General features: G+C 37.4%; 5 protein-coding genes across 8 annotated transcripts; 2 read left to right on the top strand and 3 right to left on the bottom strand.

Moving 5' to 3' along the window:
- Window positions 1-1776: 1776 nt before the first annotated feature.
- On the bottom strand, window positions 1777-3151 carry LOC125218491 (haloacid dehalogenase-like hydrolase domain-containing protein Sgpp). Its single transcript, XM_048120168.1, has 5 exons — window positions 3021-3151; window positions 2801-2915; window positions 2576-2730; window positions 2239-2500; window positions 1777-2149 (listed from the first exon to the last, which is right to left on the bottom strand). The coding sequence occupies exons 1-5, from the start codon at window positions 3131-3133 to the stop codon at window positions 1961-1963; spliced, it is 834 nt and encodes a 277-aa protein (XP_047976125.1). The 5' UTR covers window positions 3134-3151; the 3' UTR covers window positions 1777-1960.
- On the bottom strand, window positions 3144-5234 carry LOC125218494 (phosphatidylinositol N-acetylglucosaminyltransferase subunit P-like). Of its 2 annotated transcripts, XM_048120172.1 has the most exons (5): window positions 5045-5234; window positions 4534-4606; window positions 4080-4198; window positions 3812-3938; window positions 3144-3226 (listed from the first exon to the last, which is right to left on the bottom strand). In XM_048120172.1, the coding sequence occupies exons 1-4, from the start codon at window positions 5232-5234 to the stop codon at window positions 3814-3816; spliced, it is 507 nt and encodes a 168-aa protein (XP_047976129.1). In that variant the 3' UTR covers window positions 3144-3226; window positions 3812-3813. The 2 variants fall into 2 exon arrangements, with proteins under 2 accessions (XP_047976129.1, XP_047976130.1); XM_048120173.1 differs by lacking the exon at window positions 3144-3226 and having other exon boundaries at window positions 3707-3938.
- Window positions 5235-5403: 169 nt separating this feature from the next.
- LOC125218493 (UMP-CMP kinase 3-like) lies at window positions 5404-9082 on the top strand. 3 transcript variants are annotated; one of them, XM_048120171.1, is made up of 10 exons: window positions 5404-5490; window positions 6541-6598; window positions 6741-6795; window positions 6948-7065; window positions 7375-7531; window positions 7722-7802; window positions 7896-8003; window positions 8084-8143; window positions 8597-8651; window positions 8832-9082. In XM_048120171.1, the coding sequence occupies exons 2-9, from the start codon at window positions 6569-6571 to the stop codon at window positions 8606-8608; spliced, it is 621 nt and encodes a 206-aa protein (XP_047976128.1). In that variant the 5' UTR covers window positions 5404-5490; window positions 6541-6568; the 3' UTR covers window positions 8609-8651; window positions 8832-9082. The 3 variants fall into 3 exon arrangements, with proteins under 3 accessions (XP_047976128.1, XP_047976126.1, XP_047976127.1); XM_048120169.1 differs by having other exon boundaries at window positions 8828-9082; XM_048120170.1 differs by lacking the exon at window positions 5404-5490 and adding an exon at window positions 5599-5615 and having other exon boundaries at window positions 8828-9082.
- A 525-nt stretch (window positions 9083-9607) lies between these two features.
- Window positions 9608-10000, top strand: LOC125221143 (RING-H2 finger protein ATL7-like). Its single transcript, XM_048123267.1, has one exon. The coding sequence runs from the start codon at window positions 9608-9610 to the stop codon at window positions 9998-10000; it is 393 nt and encodes a 130-aa protein (XP_047979224.1).
- A 458-nt stretch (window positions 10001-10458) lies between these two features.
- On the bottom strand, window positions 10459-13295 carry LOC125224199 (very-long-chain aldehyde decarbonylase CER1-like). Its single transcript, XM_048127557.1, has 8 exons — window positions 13184-13295; window positions 12888-13105; window positions 12560-12792; window positions 12265-12484; window positions 11712-12075; window positions 11515-11622; window positions 10968-11432; window positions 10459-10887 (listed from the first exon to the last, which is right to left on the bottom strand). Exons 1-8 carry the CDS (start codon window positions 13241-13243, stop codon window positions 10723-10725), a joined length of 1833 nt encoding a protein of 610 aa, XP_047983514.1. The 5' UTR covers window positions 13244-13295; the 3' UTR covers window positions 10459-10722.
- Window positions 13296-15674: the final 2379 nt, after the last annotated feature.

The following is a 15674-nucleotide window of genomic DNA, read 5'->3' as shown; positions in this document are numbered from 1 at the left end:
ACCGGTTCTAACCGAGTCGGTTAATTAAGTAACCGAACCGAAGATCGGATCGATTCCGGTTAGTTTTTTTATGGAATTTTGGGGTCGGTTAACCGACATGAATACCCACCCCTAGTGAACACCATGGCACAAATTTTATATTTTCAATTTAATCTCAACTTTTAAAAGTAAGTGAAGTAAATACTCCCTCCGTCCCTCATAATTTGTCCCGGCACGGATTTTAAAAAATGTAATAGAAAGTGGGTTGAAAAAGTTGGTGGCATGTGGGTCCTACTTTTATATATTAGTTTTATAATAAAATGTGAGTGGAAATGAATTAGTGGAAATATGAGGTCGGTCCACTACAAAAAATGGTAAAAGTGAAAGGTGACAAATATTTAGGGACGGACAGAAAAGGAAATAGGTGACAAATTTTAAGGGGAGGAGGGAGTAATATTTTACTATGTTGCTCCTCTTCGTACTTGTCGTGCGAACTTCATTCATGGCGGGCAACCAGACAGTTTAGCCGAGGAAATTGAAAATATGGTTCGCTCCTATATATCTTGTACAGTATATGCTTGCCCTTTTTAAACTAATGAGTACTGATGTCTCTTAGTTTGTAACTTCAGAGGCTTGTCCAATCTTGGCTGAATAACCGTTTTAGTGAATTTCATCTTTGTTGTGTATGTACTAGATTTGTCCCTTGCACTTATCTACTTCTCTTGATATGATTTGCGACAAGTCCTGACTATTCGCACTTGGCTAGTAGAATTTTGTTTCTGAATGGTAATTGATGTCCTGACTGGCATTGCTTTAGTTTAGTAAATCTGATATGGTTGAAATTTCTGTTTGAGCACTAGGAATCTGTAATTAGGGCAAGTAATGCATCCTTAACAAACAAAAGTATTGATGATGTACTTTATTGAGTTCTTTCATTCCCAACGTGATTATTGATATTCAAGGAGCATCTTGATGGAGGGTAAGTTTCTCCTTAATTCTCCATCTTATACTTCTTATCTGCATTGACCGATATCTCTCGCTGCAGAATGTTATCAGCCACACTTGATTGCTCCTTAGCAAGGTTATAAACGACTTATTTCAGAGGGCCTGCTGAAGCAACTGTTGATACTCTAAGTAGTTCCTAAATGGGATGCAATATTAACATTGCTACGTACTCTATTTCGGCATCAATGACCACGGAAACCATTTTTCAGGTTCACTTTGTCTTGAAGGAACTAGTGAGGAAGTCAATTGGAGAGTGTCATCGTCAGGTGACCTTCTGACATGACTTGATTTGTGATTCTGGTTTGAAATACATCAAACGGAGCTGGAATTGAGACGATTCCCAAGTCCGCAATCAACTAAAGCAGCCACGACCAATGAATCTCTAAAACAACCATTAGATTGGTTGATATGGAAGCATCATATCTGACTGTGGAGTTCTTCCGCAGACTTCCTGAGGAAGTTGAGAGATTAGGAAACCCGGGTGGGAATCCACAGGGACAATCCACATGGCAGCTCAGCAGCTGAGGCAGTAGCTATTGATCCAAATTTCCCGTTTTATGATGTCGTTTTGGTCGCGTTACAACTAGGCGACTTGCTGGATGAAGATCCAACCTTGATGGAGAAGAGGCAGCAGATGGCAAAACGGCTTGAACTGTACAAGAAGGCGAGGGATGAGGTCGATTCTGTATCATTGGCAAGATATTTTGTATATTAAGATGCTTCATAACGATCTATAGCAGACAGAGGTTGTACATTCATCAATTCTTGCATTACCCCTATAATTTACCAGTGTACAGAACCAAGATGTAAGTTTTGAATTTAGTACTATAATTCAGGTACAAGAGCAAAGGGTACAGTTTCATTTAAAAGGGGCAAGTTATTGTCTCGTATATGTTGAAAGAATGGATTTTTTTTTCTATAACTAGAGCTACAAATACAACAGGTCAATCAATGCACCCCTGGCCACATTCCCAGCTCATGTAACTTTGAGCTCCTCTTTCTTCTTGGAAATTTCTTCTAGAGCAGTCCACAACTTCGTCTCGGTATAATCCTTGATCACCATAGCTGCCCCAGCTCCCGTCAACATGCTTTCAGGATTCCTTAGAGCTAGGCCAACCACTGGCATCCCAGCAGCCATCCCAGCTTTTATTCCAGACACAGAATCCTTCATTTATGCAAACAAACTAGGAATTCAATGGAAGACCACATTGTTAAGTAGTATCAAAGTTGATGTTAGAGAAAAGCTAGCCATACCTCAAAGACAAATGCATGATCAGCAGATACTCCAAGTCCCTTCAGAGCATTCAAGTAGGGGTCCGGGAAAGGCTTTGGTCGTTCACACTCGTTTCCAATCACAACTAGTTCGAAGAACTCGTCAAGCCCCAGCAATGAGATCAGCATCTCCGCGTTAGCCCTTGGAGCATTGGTGACTGCAGCGCGTCTCAGACCCTTGTCCTCCACCCATCTGCACAACGCGTCAAGCCCAGCAACCGGCTCCGTTTGTTCTGCAGCCAGTCTGCTTGTTTACGTTAGCACGGAGTACAAAATTATCTACAAGCCAACAGTTTAGGTGTATGTAGTTTAGTAGTACCTTCGAAACATAGCCTCCTTGTCAACAAAAAATTTCCTAGCTCTTTGGAGATCCCAATCTGGGAAGAGAACCTGACAGAGTTCCTCATTATGCTTGCCACTAATATTAGTTATGAAGAATTCCTCAGTTATGGGATCTCCACCATTGTATCCTAGCTGTAATGACATCAAAAGTTGAGCTAAGTAGAGGAGGAAAGAAAAAGGATTATAGGGGGAGGGAGAAAACCTCTTGAAGCATTTCTCTAAATGCATAGTAATGGATAGGATCAGAATCAGCTAGTGTTCCATCAATATCGAATAGGATTGCTTCCAGTGGAGCAACCGGTGCAAGTGAAGAGCACCTAATAATATGATGTAACGCAAAATCCCATCAAACCATTTTGCAAACTTGAACTATAAGAATAATGGGAGTTGAGACAGAGCTCCAATTGAGAGAAAGAGAGTACCTTGGCGTGGACGAAGAAGACATCCGAAAAGAGTAGGTGGGAGGAGCAAATTGGGAGGTGTACGAAGGAGGAAGCTTTGGCAGAAAAGGGGAGAATAGCTGAAGCGCCGCCATAACTACACCACCAATGCTATTTCAATTCTTCCAAATCTCTTCTTGTGTGAATCTATGTCCCTCCACGAATTCCGGTGGCCTACAATCTTGCATCTTCAACCCAATATAAATGTCAACATCTATTGCCTATTTTCTAATATTCGCATATACTGTACTCTACTAGTATTTTAAAATGTTATTCTTGATGCATTATAATCAGCATCACTCTCATTTATAATACATATTCAATTTAATTTTAATACCATAAAATTTCTAATTGACATTATTACAAAATTTGATTTATTATTTTATTCAATAATTTAAGCATAAACAAATTTTGTATTTTTAATTTTCTTTCTGTACATAACATTTTCTTGGACCTAAAAATTCACGAAATTTTGGACCTTCGGAATTTTTCCAAAATTAATTTTCTCCAAGATTATCAAATTATTCGAGGCCAAGGCAGCAACATGTTATTATCAAATCTGTGTGCAGGCTGGAAACTGACCTTCAGTTCCAAAGTTCAACACAATTAAATCATAAGTACATGGTAAAGACATGGAGATAGCTGTAATAACATTCACCACAAATCACTTGGTCTAATTTTGTTTCATAAACTCTACGAGGTAACTGGAAAAATGAGAAAGTCCTACAATCTAACTTTAGATACATGTAGAATGATCTCATCAAATCAAACACCTTCATTTGAAGCTGTCGAACATGATTTTGTTAATTCTGTTAATGCCTATGTCAGATATAGGCTCAATTGGCTGCTCGTCATCATCTACAAAAGGGACATTGCTCAGCATTTCCCTACTAAATTCATCTGCAAATAGGGCAGAAGTGAAAAGGTTACTACTATCTTTGATGCTACATGAGAACACATTTTTATCAATCCTTATTGATGATTCTGGACCAGAGAATATCATGAGTACAGTGTAAGAAAAAACCTAGGAAGTAAATTTACCAAACATTATATTTAAGGAGGTAGGAGGAGGAGTTGCCATAAAGTTCATGCCAATATAAAATGTGATGGCCAGCACAATCGTCACCATCACGTAAGTTGGCACCGCCAAAGCCCAATACCTGAAAAGGTTTTCAAGATATCACTACAAGGCATGTACTGCTATATAGAAGACATTAACCAAGGGTAATGTGTTATTCATCGATTCCATTGCTAAACTCCTCAATCTGATAGTTTTAAGTTTGTAGAGGAAACTTGATTTATGTTTCTACTATTTTTGACCAGCACTCTATCTATCATAACTTGTTGAGACAAAGTGTATAACTTAACAAGACTAGAGGAATTTTGTTCATCTTAGTTGCCTTAAATTTTCCATGATAATTGCAGGAGTAAGCATATTATTTGCATTTTAGAGAGAATGCGCAACAAAAGCAAGCAAGCATATGAAAGCACGAACCTGCTTGGATAGTAATAGATCCCGATAGAATGCAACCAATGGTCAGGAACATACGCCCACACGATGAATATGACTGTTGCGCGAGAAAAAAAGAACCTGTTAGCTGCTATTCTAATTATATAACCTTCAAGATTCTGCAAGCTCCAACAAACATGAGAAACTACACATGAATACTTATCATATCATCCTTGCATCTTCAATCACAGTCCCATATGGTCCATCTACATATATGTACCGCCACAAGCAATCAAGAAAATACATAATCGATCCAATGACGCTTTATCATTAATATGCTTCAATAATGTCCAGCATATTAAAACTCTAGTGACAATATACATCATAATTTACAATTCCACACAAGCCCTAAAAATTAATCACGAATTAATCCGTCGTATTCACACAATTCAAAGATAAATTAGGAACGATAAGCAAAAATTGAGAAAAATGCACAATCAATACTAATCATAGAAATAGAGTGGGTGATTATTCGAAAGGAGCAGATGAATCGGACCTGTAAAAACAACGGTGGTGATGGATCCGACGAATCCATAAACCTCAGAGAGTTTGGGGCCGTGCTCGCCGGAGACGCCTAATTCGGTCTGGGAGCGGTGATCGGCGTCGGAGAAGGAGACGTTGGCTGCCCGGGTCTTGGAGAAGCTCAGAATCCGTCGTGGGCTATTCACAGAGCAACGCTCTTCCATCCTAATTTTGGTTGCTGTGATAAAAAACGTTAATCATATACCACGACTTTAGTATCACGCAAAGTAGAAGCTTGGGAAACTTAAAAACGCTAAAACGCAACTATAAAGTATTTATTACTATAATAATGATATCTTAATTACAAAGGTTACAGTTGGTTGCATTGCCATACCCATATGCTATACAAATCGGAGGCGCTCCTACATATAGATCTCCTCTTATTTCCCTCTCTTTCTTCCAATTCTTCACAACAATTTGGTGAGTTCCACATCTTTCTTTGTCTCCTCGATCCTTTATTAGTAAGGGACTGCGTTTAATTTATGATATTGGTGACTGGATTAGACCACGTAGAGATTTGAAGAAAGTTGGATATCATAGAACGAGTATGAGATTTATGTTGATCTTTTCCTCCTGTTTGGTATCTTTTTGACATTCTATTTTGCTTAATTTTGAGCTATCGTGTCCTTTTTCTGTTGTGTGGTGAATAATTTGAGCAATGGCTGGTTTGATCTCACAATCTATTATGCGATTGGTGAAACTCCAGATCGCGGGAAAATGGATGATCCTCATTGTCTATCTTTTTAGTTGCTTGGAAGATTTCCGTGAATTTGTAGTCAATTGAAAGATTGGATCTTTTTTTTTTATTTAATTTATTCTGTTGGTGAGATGATTTTCTATTTGATTCTGGACTGTCTTTGATGAGATATCATCTTCTTTCGTACTTTTATGTGCTATTGTTTTTAATTCGGCCTTTTTCTATGTGGATTTGATTCCGAAATAATGTTCTTTGATGCGCAATGCCACTGTTTAAAGGATCCAAACCAAATGCGTATTCCATGCATTCAAGTTTACTTTTGCTTTCTGTCTTTATTGTTTTCATATTTAATGAAAAGATGTTTGAACCTATATTATATTGTAAGACTAGTTTTTTCTATAGATTTGACCTTCTTCAATCATAAAGATCTTCATATTTTGGCTACATGCTGATAATGTTATCTGAATTTAAGCCTACAAGAATCTAGTTTTCTTTTGTGTTTAATGCTAAGCTGTGACCGTGATTAAAAATGCTTGATCTCTCCGTTCTTCGTAAAGTATTTTGTTTGTTGTCCATGCTTGAAATACATGATGTTGAGATCTCCACAAAAATTAGAAAATTTATGCAAGAAAGTAGTGCTGCTTTTGTTTCAGCTTTAATCAATCAATCTAACTACTTACAAATTTTCCGATTCTTGATTTCTTTGGCTTCTCTCATGTAATCCAATAAGAGCATGAATCTAACTGCCATTGGCTTATTTGCTTGTCTTTCAGATAATTTACTAGATTTTCTGCGGCTGCTATGGGGACTGTTGTGGATGCTGCAAACAAGGTATTTTCTTTCAATCTGGTTGATTGTCATTCTTGAGAATCCTTTCTTTCGATCTGGATTCAAGACAGCTAATTAAGAAGAGCAGTTTTAATAGATATTTGGATCTTCTATCTTGCAAGATACTCACACATTATTTGGTCAGGAAGCAAATGGAAGAGCACCAATCAACAAGAAGGTCACCGTTGTCTTTGTTTTGGGTGAGTTAACACTTTCCTTTCAAAAGATTTATGTTGTCTTGCTCCCACTTGTAGTTTCCGTGTTTCTCATACATGTAAAACCTTTTTTTAACTGAGATCTATATAGATACTATCCTGATACATACATGCTTTTTCTCTTTAAACTCGAGCAGGTGGTCCAGGCAGTGGTAAGGGCACGCAGTGTGCAAACATCGTCGAACATTTTGGTTATACTCACCTGAGTGCAGGTGATCTTCTCCGAGCAGAGATCAAATCTGGTTCTGAGAATGGGTAAAGCTTTTTTTCTAGCTCAAACACTATCTATTATGTGGGTTGTTTTTTATATAGGCAGAAGAAAAGATGTTTTTACTGAAGAAGAGTTGCTTTGTCTTTCCTAATTGCTCTTTTACTCATCTTGATATTGTATGGAGTCCTTAGGTTTCTGGTACTGTTTAACCATGGACCTTGATCTAAGATTGTGGTTGGCTAATAAACACTGAACGAACTAATAATATAGTCACTTTCTTAAAATAATGCATTTGTCTCAAGGCATAAGTGTTTTCTTTGTTTTCATCTTACAGTTTCTATGGTTACCTGTAGGACTATGATTCAAAACATGATCAAGGAGGGAAAAATTGTACCTTCAGAGGTGACAATCAAGCTTCTGAAACGAGCAATAGAGGAAAACGGAAACGACAAGTTTCTTATTGACGGTTTCCCACGTAATGAGGAGAATCGTGCGGCATTTGAGTCTGTAGTAAGTTTATGTTTACTATATATATGCATATCGAGTTATTTGATATGATTGATGTCTTCCTTGCATTAGCATTTGGCATGCTAATATGAGATGGTTTACAACATCCCAAAAGCAAGTAATACATCTTATGATCATCCCCTGGCTGTTCGATCCATGATTCCATGTTACAGCTTGCTTTTTCTTTCCGCAGACCGGCGTCCAGCCAGAATTTGTACTTTTCTTTGACTGTTCTGAGGAAGAAATGGAGAAACGCTTGCTGGGTAGAAACCAGGTTACATATATAATAAGTGTTCTAATCAGCTTTCTTCTTCTAGTGGTGTCTGTATTCATCTTCACTCCTTTTTAAATTTCTCTTCCTGTATAGGGTAGGGAGGATGATAATATCGAGACTATAAGGAAGAGATTTAAGGTTTACTTGGAATCTAGTCTCCCAGTTATTGAATATTACAGTGCAAAAGGCAAGGTTAAGAAGGTAATTTAATCACCATTTGCACCTTTGTTTGTATAGTCAGAAGAAGCCAACTATAATACTTGATGTTTCCTTGGAATTAGATTGATGCCACAAGACCAGTTGGAGAAGTTTTTGAGGCAGTCAAAGCAATTTTCACCAAGGTTAGCATTACTGCTCTTCCAGTGGAATGATACATAAAAGTGCTCCCAGATGACGTCATGCGACACACCCTGAAGTAAACATCACTTGGTGTAGCGTAAAGTAGAATGCTCTTATTATGGTGTTCTAATGAATTACTTACTATTTTACGAAAAAAAATTTATGTTACCTGCCACTTTCAGTCTTGGTCACAAACTGACTACACTGGTATGACAAATAAATAGCAAATTTCAATTGTTAATAGATTCAAGTGAGTCAGATACAAGGATTTCTCTCATTGTGGAAAGGAGTCATGGTGTACGTAGAATTCAAATTTCAGTAACCAATTATTGACCAGTTTGTACTGTTTCTGGGCTGGGAGATCAGCTGAGTTGGAATCTACAATTTTTTAGGAATATGATCACACCCTTTGCATCAATATCCTCCTATGTAATAAATTTTCTCTCTTGACACAGGTTGCTGCTTAAATTTGGGACTTCACTCATCATTTTGCACCAGATATCAGTGTAGGTAATGATTTACTAACTACTTGATATACTGCATTTTGTGATGAGTCAGTCCTATAAATTGAACAGACTCAACAGACACTGCTCTGATAATTACGCAGAAATTGTGTATTCCGCTTCTTATATTGTTTGTATTTTGGTGCAACGGTACCTCAAAGTTTTATTGGTTTTCTTGGGCAGGCAGTTATGAGATATATGGCTTGACGAAGTCTGTGTGTCATCACTGGATTTCTTCCCCTTAGGTGGAAGGCTTACATTTTTACTTTTTTTTTCGATTTTATTGTTGTGAGGTTTCTTGCCTCTATATTGTTTTACCATAGTGTCTCAACGAGGTTATTGCCTCTATATATGCTCTCATATATATCTAATATACGAACAGCTGAATTCTCCTATGTTTTATATTTCTTAGTAATAAGATTGCTACATGTTCATTCATCCTTTATTTGTTTGCTCTAAATTATGGATTTATTTTAATGCAGAGAATTATTTGATTATTTGGACGATTATATACTTCATCTGTCACTAAATTAATTCTTCATATATGGTCTGAATCCATCACTAATTTTAAAATACATTACAGTATCCACATTGGTAAAATAGTTCAAAATTGAACTCACTTGTAGTAATAGAAACTCTGAGAAAACTACAAGGAAAAAGTCAATAATTAATTTAACACAGTCCCAGCACGGCCCTCTATTTAATTTTCAATTTTTATTTATCAAACTCCACTTTGACTAAACATGTGACTTCTATTCGGTCATCTCCAAATTCAAAAAATCACCATTCTTTTTTTTTCAAATAATTTACCGCTGAATCCAATTCAACTTATTCAACCTTTGTAAGAATTCTTCTCTGTCACAATCTTGATTTAATTCTCTCATCATAACTATATAAGCAATCAGATCAACCTCATTTCTCAACACCAAAAACAGAGCATTTTACAAACAAACTTGATCAAGCATGGGATCATTCACCTCCATTTCTCTCACCTTCCTCAACAAAATTTCCGACCAAAATGACCGGATAACTGCAGCTTCCGACTTCGACGGGAGCTCGGAGACTGAGCTCTACTGTTCCATATGCCTAAACGACATATGCGGCGGCGATGGGTGCCGGAAGCTGCCGGAATGCGGCCACACCTTCCATTCGAGGTGCATTGATGTGTGGCTTCAATCACACTCCACGTGTCCTCTTTGCAGAGCTCAACTGCCTCAGATTATTTCACTCAATCGGAGTCAATACGAGTGGAAAGATGTCGTGTCCACGCTTTTGGCGCTGATTAACGATTTTCTGCACAAAATGTGCAATCCTCTCAACGATGAGCTCTCGTCCATGCTGTGTGCCAACATTTAATGCTTCTTGATCTTGTTTTGTTTGTTGATTCTTTGTATGTGAATTACAGTTGTTGCGACAGAAAAAATCGTTTTGTAATCTTGTGTTCTTGTAGTAAATATTGAATGAACCTAATTAATACAAAAACAAACCAATGGGCGGTTCTAATCAGACCAGAAAACCGATTACACGAAGGGCATGGGAATCGGACAGAATAAGATTTCGGTCTACTAATTGGCCGGTTCCGAAGAACCGATTTTTTCATTCAATTTTAATTTGATGTTATTCAAATAAAAATTTATACAATTCAATATCGATAAAAATTAACAATCCAACACTAAAAATATAACAATTCATGAATTTAATACCTAAAAATTAAAATACAAACCAACAATATTCATTATCTAATACCTAAAAATTTGATAATCCAATACTTGAATGTTCAGTAATCTAATAACTAAAAAAACTAAACAATTAAATACGTACAAACATTTAGATATTTGTATTAGTGTACGTTAAATAATTATAAAATATAAAATTGAAATTGAAATTTAATAGGGTCCCAGGAGAGAACCGAGCATAATCGGTACCATAACCAGACCGGAAACCAATCCTTTGGTCTTGATTCATTGCAAAACCGGTTGAAATTGGTCCGGTCGGATAACCGAATAAGCACACATGTACTGTAGTAAGAAAGAGAAATTGCATGAGAAAATAAATGGAGTACATATATATGGTGGTGGTCATTTGGAAATGGTTGTGGGGCGAAAGCCATGTCTAATAGCAGCCTCCCAAATCTTGTCGACGTCGAACATGGAGTGGCCGCACTCGTGCACGTCCCACCCCTCGAGGGCGTGCAGTATTCCGGCCACGCGCGCAGCACTCATGACTCTTCTCGGCAGCCAATTCTACCAAAACATGCCTTAAATATGTGGGAAACAGAGGACCTGAAATGCATCTCGAAACAGAGTAAGTCTACACTACTAACCTCACAAGAATGAAGATTTTGGAGAGAAGGAGGGGCGATCATGGAAGGAGTGTGGCAGTACGAGGCGTCGTCCCGCTCCTTTTTTGGCGGGAAATGGGAGAAAGGAATGAAGAGAGTATTCCCCTTTGGTGCCTTGAGCTGTTCATCCCTTGATAATCCATCTCCAACTATCCATACCTTCTGACTCTGACTTTTGGACACTGCAACTTCACCCTTAGTTGCCGCGGATAGCTTAAGCATCTCCTTTTCGTAGAATGTTGCAACCTGAATGCCGCGTTGGAGCAAAGCGGATACGACGGCGAAAGCAAGTTTGGAGAGAGCGCCACGGAATAGGATTTCGGTTGTTCCTGTGGGAATGCTGTTTAGCACAATGGCTACTGCTAGACTGCTTCCATCAACAACTTTTGCTTTCAGTTTTGGGTATCTTTCAATGAAAAATTCTCCACTTCTGTTCACTTCCTGGCTCTGATAATTCACCAAATAGCTTCATTTTAGCATGACTAGTGTCTACTGTATTTCATAATTGGTTAAGGTTAGGAGGACTTGCCTGATTGAGCAATCCTAGGCTTATGACTTTGGAGCCTCGTACATCAGCTTCGAGAATGGCTTCTTCGATTAAGGTATTGATACGTTGTCGTTGCCATTTGAGGCCATACTACACGTATATTTGGGCGATGAAGGCTTGATATAACATGACAACATGCATGACTATATATAATATATATATATGGTGTGTTTAATTACCTGTATACTATAACGTGGGATGGTCCACGTCTGTAGCTTGAGTTTTCCGAACATGTTTGTCTCTACAAGAAAGGTGCTGCCACCATTGATGAAGGTGAGCAGCCATGACAGAGGAGGCCACGCGCTCCATTTGGATTCATGAGGCCTTGAAGCGAACGAGGCGAATCCAAGGCGGAGGTGGAAGATGGATTCCGGCATGGTTAAGTGGGTGAGGTGCACCACGTCGGGAATCTCCTGTGGCCTCTCGAGTGAGCTCTCGTAGAGGGCATCGGATGACCTGTCAGCAGTGCCATGGATGTAGTCGTACAGCGGCATGAAGAGACAATAGTTGGTCCGGAACTGACTGTGATGCAGCGAGTGGAACCTGATAGACATGACAATCATATAAAATCGAATATATAGATTGCGTTCAGTTCGTTAAATAAGATAATTAAACGATCTCATATATAGTCATAAGTAAAGTAAACATAGAAACTGAACGACCCCGTATAGAGTCACAAGTAAACATGACAACTGAACGACACCATACACAGTCATAAGTAAACATACTTACGAAGGCGTATACATGAAGTATTTGAGAGGAGGGAAGACGGAAAAGAGGCATTTAGGGATGAACTCGAAGTTGCAGTGCCCCATATTGTTCATGAAATCAATGTAGGTTATGTATCCAAAGATAGAAGCCAAGGAAGCCACGCCCATAAAAAAGGTTCCAAAAAGTGGAATCCCAAACAGCATAAAGTAGGCTATGTGCTCTGCAAAGGGATGTATCACAGCTGCATGATCATCATAAACGCCGTTAACTTCTCACCCCCACAAAACACAAAACAAAAACACCATAATTTGCTTACATGAAATGGGCTCGGTGACGATGGAGGAGTGGTGGTGAGAATGGTATCTAGAGTAGAGATAATGGTGGTGCAGAGCTCTGTGCAGCCAGTAGTAGAGGAACTCGATGGGGCCGGCATGGAGCAATGCAGTTATAACGACGCCGTCAGTCCTCCACGCCGGCAAGGAAGAGGAGGCTGGCAGTATGGAGTTGAAAAAGTAGAAGAGAAGTCCGTTCAACAGAATTTGATCATCCCTAAATGCAACAGACATTTAGCAATTTGAAAGAAATTTAAAAAAAAAAAAAAAAAAGTGAGTACTCCTACTAGAAAGAAAATATATGGAGCAGACCAGTTGGTCTCTCTGTCAACTTGTTGGAATTCGATTGGTCTTTGAGAGATCTTGTTGTTGCCTTTAGCAGTTCTGTGGCGAGAGAAGGATATCCAAATCTGGTTGTGGAGAGCTCTTGAGAGCAGAAATGGGAGGATCAGGAGATTAAAGTAGTCCAACTCCAACCCATTTTTGGCTTTTGCTACAGAATGCATTGCCCATGGAGCCAACATTATATACTACAAATCAAATTGTGTTAAGATTGATGAAAACGATAAACATAAGAGTTGTACGTGATGACAAACAGACTAGAGTACCTTTAAACTTCCAAGAGGCTTCCATGGCCAATCGGTAAGCATTCCTGGTTTGGTAGCCATTTTCTTGATGTTTTTTTCTGTCTGAATATCAGCCTCTTAAATAGAAAAAATGTCACGAAAAATTTAAAAGAATTTTTTTAAAACAAATAAAATCAAGGACAATATATATGTTACATGTAAGTATACTAATATATTTATACTCTCTTTTTGTAGAAAGTACAGTTAACCTAACTTTTCTGTCTCCACATGCTCCGGCAAGTGTAGTAGTAAAAGATAAATTTTGGCTAAAGTGTCAGTTATTATAAACTTACAAATTTTACCTCAAAAATATAAAAAGAAAGAGAAATGAAAACATTGAAAAGGACGATTAGCATAAAATAATAAATCTGAATTCAATTTCAGTTTTATTTTTATAATTTTCCAAAATACTGAATCTGTATGAGAATAATGCAAAATCGATGAAGTATAAGAGAGAGTAATGATATGCTGCGCGATTGAATTTGCGCGACGGATGAGCGCTTCCAATCCACGTCTGAAGATTCTTTTTTTATCTATACATTTCTCTCTCATCAACCTCTCTCCCTCCGTGAACACCGCTCATAATCTCTCTCCCTCATTCATTTTTACAAAATGAAGCTCCAGCTCTCGTTATTTTCTTCTTCCCTTTTCTCTATATCATTTTCACATATATAAATTGCAACTTCGTTTTTTTCACTATGAAATAAGAATTCCGTATTCCTTCCCTTCAATAATGTATGTATTCCTTCCCCAACTTCTCGATATTTGCTACCCCAATTTAATAATTTCATTGAAAGTTTTAATCATTTCAATTAATTTCACTCTCCAAAAATGTTTTAATTTTCTTCATCGTTTTGGATGCTCTGCAAATTTTAAGCTTTTCTTCCATCTCCCCACATTCTGATCCTTTTTTGTTTTCGAAATTTGAAGATTTTGATATTTGGGGATAAGTCTAGTGGTCGACGTGGAATTCTAAATTTGGGAGAGTTGGAATTGTGGAAGCATCGTTGACTCTTGTGAAGAAATAAGAGTAGTGGTTGGTGATGATTAAGGAAGGAAAATTTCCAAGTATTTGTGACCTTTTAGAAAGAACGATGAATTGTGGTTTAAGAATTGATAAGAAAGGTTGGAATTCCGCAAGAATGAAGAGTGATTTTTGCAGCTCATTTAGGGGAAGTAAAATTCAACGAAAGTTTGTCTATTTGCCATTTTTTCACCTTTTGAGATAAAATTTCAATTGAAATTGTAGCCTGAACATCGAAAATTGGTGAGCTTTCTTAGATACCTATCTCTGACTTTTATGCAAAAATTTTTGAAAACGCAGTCAAAACAATGGAAGGATAAAATTGCGTATAGAGTTCAATTTTGTAAAAGAATGGTGGAGAGAGATTCTGAAGATGAGTTTCTTTCACAATTAAAAAAAAATAAAAAGGAGTGGAGCGGTGTTGACGAAGCAGAGAAGTAAGATAATTTAATATTGATAATATATGCAAAAGAAGTAAACAGTTGTCTAACGTGGAATGGCGCTCATCAGTCGCCCAAATCAGTCGCGTAGCATAACATTTCTTGTATAAGAGATATAAACATAGAAGGTAAATGTAGCATTATTAATGAAAAAAACATCCCATATCATTAAATGTATGGTTTCCCGACGGTCATATTATACGGAGTACATAATTTCACCTAAAAAAATTTCCGTTATAAAATCAATTCGAATAAATTCAAATTTCGTCATTTTTCTTACTATATTTGCCAAATTTGGAAAATTGTTTAGAGTACATCTAACACTATCAATAGCAAATAGCCAATGCACAACCTGTCGGCTGTCACGTACAGACTAAAATTGGATTCGATGGGTAGTTGCACCTTTAAATATTCGAAAAGCTGATATTGTATTTTTCTTTTTATAGACAAATATAAAATACTCCCTCCGTCCCATAGAAATAGGTAATTTAGGATTGACACGAGTTTTAATGTGTAATTGGTAAAGTAAGAGAGAAGAAAAAGTAGTTGAAATTGTGTAGTTGATCGTGGGGTCGATAAATGATAAAGGAAAAAGAAGGAGAAAAAGGTTTCCATAAATGAATATGGACTATTTCTACGAAATGGAGGGAGTAATTTTTGTTCCTTTAGTGTCACCTTTTTTTTCTGAAATTAATCTTAATTTGAACACATGCAATTCCTAAGCTAATTGCTGACATACTCCTAGCGACCAACGGTTAATTAGATTCAAACTTTATTCATTGTACGACTATGATTTACCTTTTTTTTTTTTATTATTCGTGACTTCTCTTTGTATATATGGAGTAATAAAAACAATTATTGTAGCAATCACAATCCTTGTGTCTCACACATAAACGAGTAACACGACTGAAGGAATGGGATAGATGATGTGAACCAATTAATTATTTTCGTCTATATTTGTGAAAGACGGGGATAGATGATGCAGAGAACCAAGAAATTATTGGCCTAT

This window comes from Salvia hispanica, chromosome 4 (genome assembly GCF_023119035.1).
Source record: "Salvia hispanica cultivar TCC Black 2014 chromosome 4, UniMelb_Shisp_WGS_1.0, whole genome shotgun sequence".
Classification (NCBI taxonomy): Eukaryota; Viridiplantae; Streptophyta; class Magnoliopsida; order Lamiales; family Lamiaceae; genus Salvia; species Salvia hispanica.
The sequence above is the reverse complement of the archived record's forward strand: the minus strand, read 5'-3'. Positions and strand labels throughout refer to the sequence as shown.

What these genes read in the sequence shown, in the direction of transcription:
- LOC125218493 (XM_048120171.1), top strand. Translation starts at nt 6,569, where the DNA reads ATGGGGACTGTTGTGGATGCTGCAAACAAG. An exon ending in AAATCTGGTTCTGAGAATGG is followed by an intron (nt 7,066 to 7,374) that starts GTAAAGCTTTTT and finishes GGTTACCTGTAG; the next exon opens with GACTATGATTCAAAACATGA. An exon ending in GCTTGCTGGGTAGAAACCAG is followed by an intron (nt 7,803 to 7,895) that starts GTTACATATATA and finishes CTTCCTGTATAG; the next exon opens with GGTAGGGAGGATGATAATAT.
- LOC125218494 (XM_048120172.1), bottom strand. Translation starts at nt 5,234, where the DNA reads ATGGAAGAGCGTTGCTCTGTGAATAGCCCACGACGGATTCTGAGCTTC. An exon ending in ATCTATTACTATCCAAGCAG is followed by an intron (nt 4,199 to 4,533) that starts GTTCGTGCTTTC and finishes AAACCTTTTCAG; the next exon opens with GTATTGGGCTTTGGCGGTGC. An exon ending in CTCCTTAAATATAATGTTTG is followed by an intron (nt 3,939 to 4,079) that starts GTAAATTTACTT and finishes CCCTATTTGCAG; the next exon opens with ATGAATTTAGTAGGGAAATG.
- LOC125221143 (XM_048123267.1), top strand. Translation starts at nt 9,608, where the DNA reads ATGGGATCATTCACCTCCATTTCTCTCACCTTCCTCAACAAAATTTCC.
- LOC125218491 (XM_048120168.1), bottom strand. Translation starts at nt 3,133, where the DNA reads ATGGCGGCGCTTCAGCTATTCTCCCCTTTTCTGCCAAAGCTTCCTCCT. An exon ending in TTAGAGAAATGCTTCAAGAG is followed by an intron (nt 2,731 to 2,800) that starts GTTTTCTCCCTC and finishes ATGTCATTACAG; the next exon opens with CTAGGATACAATGGTGGAGA. An exon ending in AAGGAGGCTATGTTTCGAAG is followed by an intron (nt 2,501 to 2,575) that starts GTACTACTAAAC and finishes GTAAACAAGCAG; the next exon opens with ACTGGCTGCAGAACAAACGG.
- LOC125224199 (XM_048127557.1), bottom strand. Translation starts at nt 13,243, where the DNA reads ATGGCTACCAAACCAGGAATGCTTACCGATTGGCCATGGAAGCCTCTT. An exon ending in GTTGACAGAGAGACCAACTG is followed by an intron (nt 12,793 to 12,887) that starts GTCTGCTCCATA and finishes TGTTGCATTTAG; the next exon opens with GGATGATCAAATTCTGTTGA. An exon ending in GCCTAGGATTGCTCAATCAG is followed by an intron (nt 11,433 to 11,514) that starts GCAAGTCCTCCT and finishes GTGAATTATCAG; the next exon opens with AGCCAGGAAGTGAACAGAAG.